The sequence below is a fragment of the Lepidochelys kempii genome, chromosome 13, assembly GCF_965140265.1.
Source record: "Lepidochelys kempii isolate rLepKem1 chromosome 13, rLepKem1.hap2, whole genome shotgun sequence".
In the NCBI taxonomy this organism is placed as follows: domain Eukaryota; kingdom Metazoa; phylum Chordata; order Testudines; family Cheloniidae; genus Lepidochelys; species Lepidochelys kempii.
The window spans coordinates 2,832,069-2,844,115 of NC_133268.1; the positions used below are offsets into that span (position 1 = coordinate 2,832,069).

At 54.1% G+C, this 12,047-nt stretch overlaps 1 protein-coding gene across 1 annotated transcript; it reads right to left on the reverse strand.

The window, feature by feature from the left end:
• Window positions 1-721: 721 nt before the first annotated feature.
• Window positions 722-3,045, reverse strand: SRXN1 (sulfiredoxin 1). Its single transcript, XM_073308649.1, has 2 exons — window positions 2,600-3,045; window positions 722-1,585 (listed from the first exon to the last, which is right to left on the reverse strand). The coding sequence occupies exons 1-2, from the start codon at window positions 2,828-2,830 to the stop codon at window positions 1,382-1,384; spliced, it is 435 nt and encodes a 144-aa protein (XP_073164750.1). The 5' UTR covers window positions 2,831-3,045; the 3' UTR covers window positions 722-1,381.
• Window positions 3,046-12,047: the final 9,002 nt, after the last annotated feature.

The window sequence follows — 12,047 nt, forward strand, 5'->3', positions numbered from 1 at the left end:
CACAGAGACGCCCCTGTACGCGCCTGCCCCGGCTCACACCTACCGCACAGAGACGCCCCTGTACCCCCCTGCCCCGGCTCACACCTACCGCACAGAGACGCCCCTGTACCCCCCTGCCCCGGCTCACACCTACCGCACGGAGACGCCCCTGTACCCCCCTGCCCCGGCTCACGCCTACCGCACGGAGACGCCCCTGTACCCCCCTGCCCCGGCTCACGCCTACCGCACGGAGACGCCCCTGTACCCCCCTGCCCCGGCTCACGCCTACCGCACGGAGACGCCCCTGTGCCCCCCTGCCCCGGCTCACGCCTACCGCACGGAGACGCCCCTGTGCCCCCCTGCCCCGGCTCACGCCTACCGCACGGAGACGCCCCTGTGCCCCCCTGCCCCGGCTCACGCCTACCGCACGGAGACGCCCCTGTGCCCCCCTGCCTCGGCTCACGCCTACCGCACGGAGACGCCCCTGTACCCCCCTGCCTCGGCTCACGCCTACCGCACGGAGACGCCCCTGTACCCCCCTGCCCCGGCTCACGCCTACCGCACGGAGATGCCCCTGTACCCCCCTGTCTCGGCTCACATCTACTGCTGACACCTGAAAGTCCGCACACCTGCCCAGGTTCAAGCCTCGGGCATATGCTGCACCTGTGCTGTGTGATTCTTGCACAACGGGCAGCGTTCTCTGCCGGCTCCTGGACACATCGCCACACGGTGACACACTGGATCCCATTCAGTTTTATTACATAAATAGGTTAAAAGAGTTTCCCCCTGCAATAAAATAAATCCCAAGTCTCCCCCACAGCCCCTCCTTTCCCAGCTGAGTGCTGGGACATTCCTGACCTCCCCTCCTTTCCCATAATATCTGGGCTCTGGGGTCAGAGCCCAAGCCCTGTGTGGCCTTGCTCCTTGCCGTCCCATTGAGAGTGGGAAGCGAGGCTCCCTCACGCTTATGATCGATAGACACTCCTGCAGCTGCAACCCCGTCCCATCTCACCTGCAGCCGGGAGCATGGCCTCTGCATAGAGGCATTTCTGCCCAGCCTGCTTCATGGTCCCTGTTAGATCTCAGCCCCTGGGGCGACCAGCAGCAAAGACATGCAGAAAACCATCCAGGGCTTAGCTCCCGTTGCAAGACAGGTGTCCCAGCTGCTTCAGCCTGGGACATCCCAGGTGGCAGGTGCAGAGTCCCTGGAGCCTGGCAAAGGGCTCCCCCTGCAGGTGAGGTTGGGTGTGGAGGGGTCAAGCGGGCAGCTCCCATTCCTGGGGTTGATAGCAGATCTCTGATATAAGGTAGGCGGCTCTGGGCTCCAGGAGTCAGGCTGCCTAGCGAACAGCTCCCGCTGCTGGTCTGTTGCAGAAGGTCTGTTCTGACCAGTGAGCAGCTCCTAGTGCAGGTCAGGGGTGGAGGCGCCCAGGTAGGTGCGAAGGTCGCTGATGTTCGACGGGATGATTTTAGAAGGAATGGTCTCCCTGTTCAGCCGCTTGTATGCTGCATAGCGGTGACACCCCCCGAAGGAATAGAAATAATCCCCCCCTTGGCTGCCTTTGATCCAGAGGATGTCTATGGGAGGCACCTTGTCTTCTTCCTCCTGGGGAGCAGAGAGAGAGCTCGAGAAATGATGTCATAGAATCATAGAATATCAGGGTTGGAAGGGACCCCAGAAGGTCATCTAGTCCAACCCCCTGCTCAAAGCAGGACCAATCCCCAATTAAATCATCCCAGCCAGGGCTTTGTCAAGCCTGACCTTAAAAACTTCTAAGGAAGGAGATTCTACCACCTCCCTAGGTAACGCATTCCAGTGTTTCACCACCCTTCTAGTAAAAAAGTTTTTCCTAATATCCAACCTAAACCTCCCCCACTGCAACTTGAGACCATTACTCCTCATTCTGTCATCTGCTACCATTGAGAACAGTCTAGAGCCATCCTCTTTGGAACCCCCTTTCAGGTAGTTGAAAGCAGCTATCAAATCCCCCCTCATTCTTTTCTTCTGCAGACTAAACAATCCCAGCTCCCTCAGCCTCTCCTCATGAGTCATGTGTTCCAGTCCCCTAATCATTTTTGTTGTCCTTCGCTGGACTCTCTCCAATTTATCCACATCCTTCTTGTAGTGTGGGGCCCAAAACTGGACACAGTACTCCAGATGAGGCCTCACCAATGTCGAATAGAGGGGGACGATCACGTCCCTCGATCTGCTCGCTATGCCCCTACTTATACATCCCAAAATGCCATTGGCCTTCTTGGCAACAAGGGCACGCTGCTGACTCATGTCAAACAGCAGCAGGGAGTTAGCCCCCTCCAACCCATCGTCCAGGGTCTAAAGACTCATCCCCTCAACACCTGGTCACCCCCGCTGAGAGCTCCCCCACAGCAGTGCCTGCTCAAGGCACGTGCTGACGTTACACTGCTGGCAGTGTTGGTGTAACCCCGTGTCACCAGCACACTCTCAGCGTGAACGCAGGAAGAGCAGTCACAAGCCACTGTGCCCCTGCAGCGCATCACTCGGCCCAACTCTGGCACCACTGGCATGGCCACCCCGGCGTAACCTGGGTTTAGCAGGTGGCCCCGTTCTCAGCAGCCCCAGGATGTGTGACCCTGGTGTTACCTGGATGGTTTTCATGAGGCTCGTCACCTTGCTCTCCTGCAGGACCGAGGGGATGGGTCTGATGAGCACCCTCATGGGGACATTGTGTATGGTGGGGATGTTGTCGGAGTGGATGCTTCTGTTCCCCTGGTCTTCTTCCGCTGGGCCCGTGCTAGCCATCGCTGTGGCCCAGCCCCTGTCAAGAGCCCCTTGGAGCACGCGCCACTGCCCACCTGCCCTCACCCGCAGCATCCACTGCTGCCCCAGAGCCCCACGGAGCGCTGCCGGGAGGCCTTACGCTCAGGCTTGGATTGCACCGTTTGGAATTGCAGGGCAGTGCAGAGGAATCTGTTCCCCCAGCCCAGCTCCACCTCGTCTGGGTCACCGCCCCCGGGTGGATTTCTCAATTGCACAAAGCTTTCACTCTGTGCTTTCAGCCTGGGGCTGGGTTTTGGGTCACCTCCCCCCACCGCTGTGTGTGAGGTGGAGAGGCTGTTTCCGGCAGGGCGAGGGCGGCTGAGTCACAGTGAGTTTGCAGTGTGCAGTGTGCTTCGCCCTCGCCCACGGGGCAGCTGGGAAGCCAGTTCAATCATCGCACCCCTGGAGGCAGGGCCTGCCTTCCTCCGCCGACTCAGAATGAACCGGTAGAACGGAGTCCGGGCATCCCACGAGGAGTCCGGGGGATGGGGCCGGCCGAGGGCCTGTCTGCTCAGTATGGACCTTAAAGATCCTAGGCTGCAAGACCCAAGAGCCCGGTGTCTTTAACCAAATCATTATCTCCTTGCCCCAGCCTGGCCTTCGCCCACACCTGCCCTCCACCCCAGAGGTGGCTGCCTCTCAATGTCTCGGTTTGGGATTGTCCAGCCCCACATGCACATAAACCTCTGCTCCCAGGGTGATCACTGCCCTTAGCCAGGGAGCTCCTTGCAGCAGGGGCTGTGCAGTGTGTCGGGGAAGTGCCTGGCACGCAGCCAGTGCTACTGTAAATAACTAACCGTACGGAATGACCGTGGGCCCCAGGACTTCCTGAAAGCAGCTGGCAGTCGGGACATGCGCCTGCCATGACAGTTACGGCAGGGTCAGCGGCTGCGGTAGTGGCCACTGGCTGGGTGGTTATAGACAGGAGCCTGTCAGTCTACAGCCCCCCGCTCTCAGCTCACTGCCCTGTCGCTTTAGGGATCTCTGGTCTGGCCAGCTGCCTCTTACCTGAACTTTTAGGCTCCTGAGGTTTCCTGTGGGTGGATCGCTAGGAGGAGGCCTGTAGAACTACTGTCCTGTTTGCTGTGCAGGGACGCTAAAGATCCCCCGCCACTTTCGTCCTGAGCCAGAATTTTGTCCCTGGCTGAACTTTTCCTTCCCCTGCTGCATCAGCTGTTTCCATTCTCCACCCCAGAGGTGGCCGCATTCCAGTGGCACTGAATGACTCGAGGACCCCTGAGGACGGACGGGGCGGCATTAAAACAATACAAGAATATGGGATTGAGCAGCAAGGCATGAACGTCGATGTCCCAGTCGGTTTATATGTGAGGTTGGAGTAACAAGCAAGGGCACCACACTGAGATCTACCTACAGCCTGGGTCCAAATAACGGCACTGGCCCAATCACAGCTCAGTCCTTTGTTGGGTCATCGCCCTAATCCTCTTCTTGTAAGACATCCGCCCAAACGGTGCTCAGCGGGGGCAGGCCCAGGAGGGGGGATGAGTCTGCCGTCCCCTCCCGCTCACGCCTGAAGGAAAGGTGGTGCCCAGCCCATTGTCATTACTCCTTGTAACTGGCACAGGTGAGAACAAAGCTGATCGAGGGCTGGTGGGCGTGGCCGATGAACCAAGCCAAGTAGCAGAGGTGACTACCTAGCAAGGCGGGTGTGAGTGCAAGCAGATGAGATGCATTTTGGTTTTGATCCTAAAGATGCATACACATTTAGATAGCAAATTGAGCACAGGCCTTGTGCTCCTGGCAAGTCTTGGTGTCACAAGTGGGTGCACACGCAGTGGAGACACTGCGGTTCATTCGGCAGAGACTCCAGAGCCCACGGAAGGTACGTCTACACTGCAAAAACAAAAAGTCCCACAGCAGCAAGTCTCAGCCTGGCTCAGCTGATTCAGGCTCAAGCTACGGGGCTAAAATGAGCAGTGTAGACCTTCGGGCTCAGGCTGGAGCCCAGGGTCTGAGACCTGCCCCCTCGCTGGGCTTCAGAGCCTGGGTTCCAGCCCAAGCCCGAACATCTACATCGACGGGCCACGAGTCTTTTTTTGCAATGAAGACATAGCCAGTTGGGGCTCCAGCCCGCTGGTTCCAGCCAGCTGGGAAACCAAGCAAGGATGAACCTGTCTTGCCACATTGCGTTTAGGAAAGTCAAACATTCCCCTACCCATTTGCATTGAACTCGGGTGGGGATTGATAGAGGCACGGTCTGAACACAGGTCTAGGTGCTAGCATCTCCTGGGGTCTAATTCCCAGCTCTGACACTGACTTGCTGGAGTAGCATTGTGCAAATCACTCACCTCCCTGTCTTGTTACCCACCTGTAAAACGGAGATGGTCCCTACTTCCTGGTTGTGGTTACATGTTTGGCTGAATGTGTGTGTTCTCTCTGTGTGCTGCCCCAGTTCTGTGCAGACAGCTGACACAGGAGACCTCGAGTGAACCACTCAATGACCACAAGATCCGTTAAGGAATGAAGGAGCCCGGCCAGGTTTATTGTCGATGAAGCACAGTAATAGCACCTGGCAGACTCTACAAGGATACTAAGATGTGTGTGCCCATGATAATGGATGCAGCTCAGTCAATGGTGGGACTTTCCACTGCTCCCTTGTCTGGCCAAAGATACTTCCTCTGAGATACATCTTTATACCTTGATACAAACAAATTACCTCCTGTCATCCTGACCTTATTTTTTAGGAGGGGTCGATGTGTTCCTCCTATTCTTGGGGAATATTTTGTACCATCCTTGATATCAGGATGTTCTGGTACCACTTGATATCGGGATGTGTTTGCATGAGTACTCTGTACTTAGCCCTTCTTTGGAAGGTGTATTTCTGCAATATTAGTCCTGTTCTTGCCAGATTTTGTGAGCAGGTCCTGCCTTATGCCAGGCCTCTGATACAAGGGCTTATGTCTTAGGCTCTTTTCCTACTACACCGATCATGGAGGTGTTTGGAGGATCCATTTGTAAATGCCTGGAAGATGCTTTGAAGATGAAAAGTGCAGGAGCTGGCTGTCTTATTACCCAGAGTGGAGATACCTGCTTACCTCCTGCCCAATGAATTCCATGCCCTTATTAAGGTATTTAATTACTGCTCTTTATTTATGATTGTATTTATTATTAGTGCCCTGAGGTCCCAGTCAGTATCTGGGCCCCATTAGATTACATAAACACACAGGAAGATGTGATCCTTGTCCTGCTTATTTAAGAAGATCAGTGATCTATGGATGATTGGAGAAATGGACACATCCAAAATATGGACAGTTTTACATGCACGTTTATATATTTTAAAAATAGAGGAAAACAAAAGGCCCTTCAGCCTGCCCGGAAGGGTGCATGGAGGCTCACAGATCAAAAGACGAAATCCTTTCCCCAAAAGGTCCTTGGGCAACACATCGGAAGGCAGGCCAAAGCAAGAGTAAGTGGCTGTGAAAGGTGGTCCTGTGCCAAGCTGGGTGAATAGTTAAAAATCCCCTGCCCCCAAACTGGATTTGCAAATACTTTCATGGCTGAAAGCACTGTCCTCATTTAGCTGTGATTTGTGGGGTTGTATTATCGACTCTTTCTGAGCATTTGGACGGCTGCAAGGTATTCACAGAAAGAGTCCCAAGTCCCAAGAGTTTCATGAATTTTAGCAGCCATGATGACTCATCTGCAAAATCATAGCCTGATTCAGAGTTCTCCTAATTAAGATGTTTCCCAGCCAGCCAGCCATCAGGAAGCAGAAAGAATACATTTTGATTCCAGTGACTCACCACATCATTAGTGAATTGCCAGAGGCAAAGTTCACCGACAACTTAGGCCTGGTCTACAGCTAAAACGTAGGTCGCCCTAGCTTTGTCACTCAGGGTTGTGAAAAATTTTGCACCCCGTGCAATGGAGTTAGGTTGACCCTGGACTCAGCGAGGTCAATGGAAGAATTCGTCCATCGCTTTAGCTACTGCCTCTCAGGGGCGGGTGAACCACATTGCTGGAACCCCCCTTCCGTCCACGTACATAGTGTCTACGCTGCAGGGCCTTAGCTGTGCCGCTGTAGCTTCAGTGCTGTAGACCCACCTTGAGAGGCTGCAGATGATTCGCTAACTCTTCGGAGCACATTTGCAAATAACAAAGCCACTCAAAGAGCTGGGATTGCAGGTGGTTTGCTCGACACAGAGGAGAGCGGCTGTGAATGAGGTTTATTCCCCAGGAGCCGGCTCCAGCGTTTGTGAGGGCAGCAGCCAATGGAAAAGCCCAGACAACTGAAATGTTCAGGTTTCAAACCTGCCTTCTGAATGTTTAATGAGGGCCCGGGCTCCTTCCCTGGGATTTTTTGGCATGCGTTTGAAGATCTCGAGATCCCTGTGGGGCTGACTCTGGAAGCGTTTTGACTGGAGTGCTGCTATTTAAGACTTCACTTCTCTTTATTTTCAGGTCAGCGCTCTGCTGCTGCTCCCAGCCTCGCGGGCTCTTTCATGAGCGGGGTGGCATTAACATAAATCTATTGCTCACCCCAGCGTGAGCTTGCCGGGGCTGCTGCTTGCAGAATTTCCAGCTCCCAGAAAAAGGAACTCAGAGGAGCAGCAACAGAAGCCACAAGGACACCTGATTGCTCTCCTTGCAGTGTGTATGGTGACACCCATTGTTTCATGTTCTCTGTGTATATAAATCTCCCCACTGTATTTTCCACTGCATGCATCCGATGAAGTGAGCTGTAGCTCACGAAAGCTTATGCTCAAATAAATGTGTTAGTCTCTAAGGTGCCACAAGTCCTCCTGTTCTTTTTGTGGATACAGACTAACGCGGCTGCTACTCTGAAAAAAGGACAGCAAAGATTCCACTGTCGACACCAGGAGAGCAGCCCGTGACTGAGCTGTAGGTCACACCAGGTCCCTGTTGCTCCCTTTCTGCTTTTTGCAGGCGCCTTGGCTTATGCCCCATCTGTGCAATGAATTTGCAGAGGCAGGAGGAGAGAGCCTGCGTCTGGTTGCACCCAGGAAGCGCCCGCTTGAGGAGCACTTTAGATCAGCACATATTGGCAGAAGCAAGAGCAGGATAAGGCAGAGGGCTGCGAGATGGGGGCATTGCCGTGTCAGGCTGGAGAAAAGTGCAGGGAAGCCAGGGACAAACCCATGAGGGACCTTTCACTTGCTCTGTGCCCATCCCACTCCCTTGTCCTGTGCCCCTGCTCACAGAGCGCTGCCCTGCCTCACTCCAGCTGCCCGCGCTCTCACTCCAGTCACAAGACACCGAGCGCCCCCAACACCCATTGACTTCAGTGGGTTGCTCGGGGCTAAGGAGGAGGGAGAGGCCTGTTTTGGTGCATTGTAGGGATTTTATATCTTCCTCTGAAGATACAGACATTGGCTGCACTCAGATACCAGATGGACAATTGGCTTGTTCTGCTACAGCCATTCTCATGCTTCTGCAAGGGGCAGGAGATGAGCGAATGGGGCCTTCAAAGGGCTGATGCACGTGTGTGCCTCAAAGGAATGCAGGAGAGCCAGGTGCCTCTCGGACCTTTCCCTTGTGTTTTTTGTTTATTTACCTGTTTTGTTTTTGAGATTCTAAAGCTGCCTGCAGATAAGTCAATTCATGTGTGGTCTTTGGCTCAGATACGCTTGTAACCAGAAGGGATTCTTGCTATCTATTGCACAGTATATGAAGAGTGGATTTTTAATTTCCTCTTCGTTCTGCAGGAAAAAAATTAATCAAAGGAATATCTCATAAATGAAAAGTAGCCCTGGCAGGTGTCTTGCTGCTTCTCAGGACAGCATAAAAGATCCTGGATCAGCAGTGGTTGAGCAGGGAAGTGACAGCTGATGCCCGAGGTATTTACAGGGACGGTTTACTAAACAAATCACTTGTCCTTGGACCTGTGGGTTCAAATGTGATGCACTTCAGGCCTTGTGACAGGTGTGTTACATTTTTCTACTAGTTTCCCCAGCTTTAGCCTGCAACCACCGCTCAGCCATACATACAGATCTCCAGAGACATGTGTCTGAGTAGCAGAAGTCCCTTTAATATCCCTGAATTGCATTACAAGTAATACTGCAGGTGGCCGGTTCTCGGTAGACATGTCTCACTGTGTTCTGCCAAATACAAAACCTGGCAGAAAAATCAATCGTGCACGGAAAATTATTGCTGTCAGATTTCCTATATACAATATAAACACAGAGCAGGGACTGGTCCTCCTGTCTGTCCCCAGTGCAATCAAACCAGGGGGGCTGGCTCACCCACAGCTCCAATGGATAAACCCTGAAAGAAGGTGCTCCACCTTCTGTCCCCAGAGGAAGGTAAGTTATGACAACTGTGTTTCCACCAGGGAAGGGCCCATCAGAGAAGAATACCCACAGTGTGTGTGTGATGCAGTGCTCGTGTAAATGCACGTGTGTATGTAGGCATGAATCAAAGTGTGTGAATGGCACTGCATGAGGATGTGTGAGTGGGAGAGTGAAACTCTGCATGTCTACCAGGGTGTGTAGGTGTGTAGAGGATGTGAGTAGCACGCAGTTCACATCTGAGGTTATGGGCTCAGGCGCGGCCGCGTGTGTGTGATTAGCTGAGGGGGCGTGAGGGCAGGTAGGATTGTGCCTGTGAGGTTGGGCACCTGGTGCTTATGTGCAACTATGCAGGTGTGCGGAGCTGCTTGTGCAATCAAGGTGTGCATGCATGAGCGGGTGGCTGGTGTCCTGTGAGGCGAGGGGCACAGAAAAGACTGCAGACATGACAGCAGATGTGAGAACACGTGTGTACAAAGAAACGTGGGAGGCTGTGTACTGTGAGAAGGGCATGGGTACATGTGTGTGCGTTCCTACATACGTGAGGCTCTAAGAGCTGGGCATGTTGGCATGCCCCTGTTGTGGCTGAGCCCTGGTCTCTTGGACCAATGCCCTCTGACACAGACAGCGTGGTGACTGACAGTCTGTCACAGGCTCAGTATGTGAGGTAGGAAACAGGAAGTGTTGTGGTGGCAGCCACCTGCCCCAGGGGCATTGCCTGTGATGGGGAGGAGGCACGGCATGCCCGTAGATGGTGCAGTCAGTTGTGATGGGGAAAGGTTGGAGCACACGGGAATGGCAAAGAGTGCTCTCCACTTGGAAAGTTGCATAGAAATGACTGTTTTATTCCCTGCGCAGCCTGGAACCCTGGCAAAGGGCAGGGGAACCTTCTTTGGCATTGTGGAAGATGAGGGAGAACAGCTTTGCCTTGACCAGCCTGCTCCCAACTGGCAGAGTGCAGAATCCCTTTCCAAGTGGCAATGCAGAGCTGTGGCAGGCTAGCTTTAATTTCTCCCACCAGCTAAAAGTCTGGGGTTGGCCTCCCCGTCCCTCAGTCTGGGAATAAGGGAATTCCCCCAGGTCACCGAATGCCCCACATCTCTTCCACTCCGAACTCTCGCCCTGGGAACAGCACAGATCTGCATGGAACCTTCAGACCCTCAAAGGACACATGCAAAGGGGCCCGCAGGGTCTGGTGCGGCCCCTTCTGTCATGACAAATAAATAGTCGAAAGCATAAATTATAAATAATATAAATTAGAGCATTTAAATAGACCCCCCCCCCGAACTTTACAGTAGCACTGGTTCTCTCCCCTTTCACTGGCCTCTGCCAAAGGGAACTCCAGCTCTGTGACGGAGGGAGAGGTGGTTGGGGAGGGACTGTTCTAGCCCCTGAATATCCCAGTCTGTCTGAATCAGCAGGATGCACCATTGATCGGGCAGTGCGGGAAGCCCATTGGGACACAGGGGGCTCGGAGCACGGTCCACAGCGAGACGCCTTACTGTAACGTGGACTGAAGCCCTCCCTCCCCCCACAGTTTGAGTCAGATTGGGTCAGGGTGCCACCCTCTCAGGCTTGGCCGCCAGCACAACGGCCCAGCTCGGTGTGGCCACCTCTCAGCACCAACCCGCAGCGTGACACTGCAGCCTCAGGGGGAGCGTCGGGATGGGTGAGGAGCGGGGCCGGCCCTTCCCAAACTCAGACTGGGACTTAACACCCTGTCACATCTCGTCTGGCAGGAGAAGGCCATCAAACCTGAGTCTGCAGGGAGAAGCGTAGGTAGTGATTTGGATAGCAGGGGAATCTGGCTTTGACATCACGGACCAGCTCACAAAACCTATGCTTAAGGACTTTTCCCTTGGGCATGTTGGCTGGGGTTTTAGGAGGTTTTTCTGCCTTCCTCTGGGGCATTGAAGGGAGACCAACTGGGCATACCCAACAGGACAGATAGTTCTGGCTATGGCATGTGGGCCGTGGGCACTGGTGGAGCTTAATCCTTCCTGGCGTCTTGTCCGACATTGCCGTGAGATTTGGGATGGATGGAAACCGCAGAAGCGTTAAGTTTTGCTCCCGTTTCTCTCACTGTAAGGGTCTCCCACCATAAAGCACTGGATTGTGACAGCTGCACAACTCCCCGGAGAGTCGGTAACTCACTCGAACAAGGGAAACTCTCTGCCTCCCAGAATGGCCCTCCAGTTGCTGGGTATGTGTTTGCAGGATTGCCAATCCCCCAAATCCTGAGATGTGTTTTAAAAATCACGAGATTGGTTTTAAAGCCTCCTGAATTTGGGGTTTTCTTTAATTTACCTTCTGGTTTTTGAACATCTAGGGGACGCTCAGGTTAGGGTTCTAAACTTTTCTCTGCACCAATAAGGGCTAGAATCTTCCTATATGTTTTAAATGAAAGCTGAGATTCTGACATATTCCCCTGACTCCAGGAGCTGGGGCTTGCCCCAACACCTGAACTGCCAAATGGGCACTCGCTCCTAGAGCCAGGGGATGGTGAGATTTTCTATCAGTCCCATGGCTGCGGCGGGAGGGAATTTGCCCTGGCTGGCTCGCCCTGCAGCCCTCCTGTCAGTCACAGAGCAGAGCACCTCCAGAGAGGCGCTCCGAGGGTAGCACAGACAAGCCAACAAGGACAGAACTCAGAGACATATGCACATAGGCTCACCCCCTTCCACCGGCCCAACAGCCGCACAGACACCCCTCTCCCTCACAGGCCCAACAGTCACACCAACATCCTTCCACTACACAAGCCCAACAGTCGCACAAACACCTCTCCCCCATCATAGGCTTGTCAGTCGCACAGAATTACCCCCTTCCACAGGCCTGTCACTCATGCAGCACCCCTCCTGTCCACAAGACTGCCCTCCCAGAAGCCTGTCCGTTACATAGACTCCCCCATGCCCCAGCCTGTCAGTTGACTCCCCCACCCCCTCCCCACAGGCCTGTCAGTCGCACTGACGCCCCTCCCCCAGGCCTGTCAGTCGCACAGAACCCAC

Coding starts and splice junctions, on each gene's coding strand:
- SRXN1 (XM_073308649.1), bottom strand. CDS start 2,830: ATGCTGCGGGTGAGGGCAGGTGGGCAGTGGCGCGTGCTCCAAGGGGCT. Junction 1,586..2,599: donor GCCTCATGAAAACCATCCAG/GTAACACCAGGG, acceptor TCTGCTCCCCAG/GAGGAAGAAGACAAGGTGCC.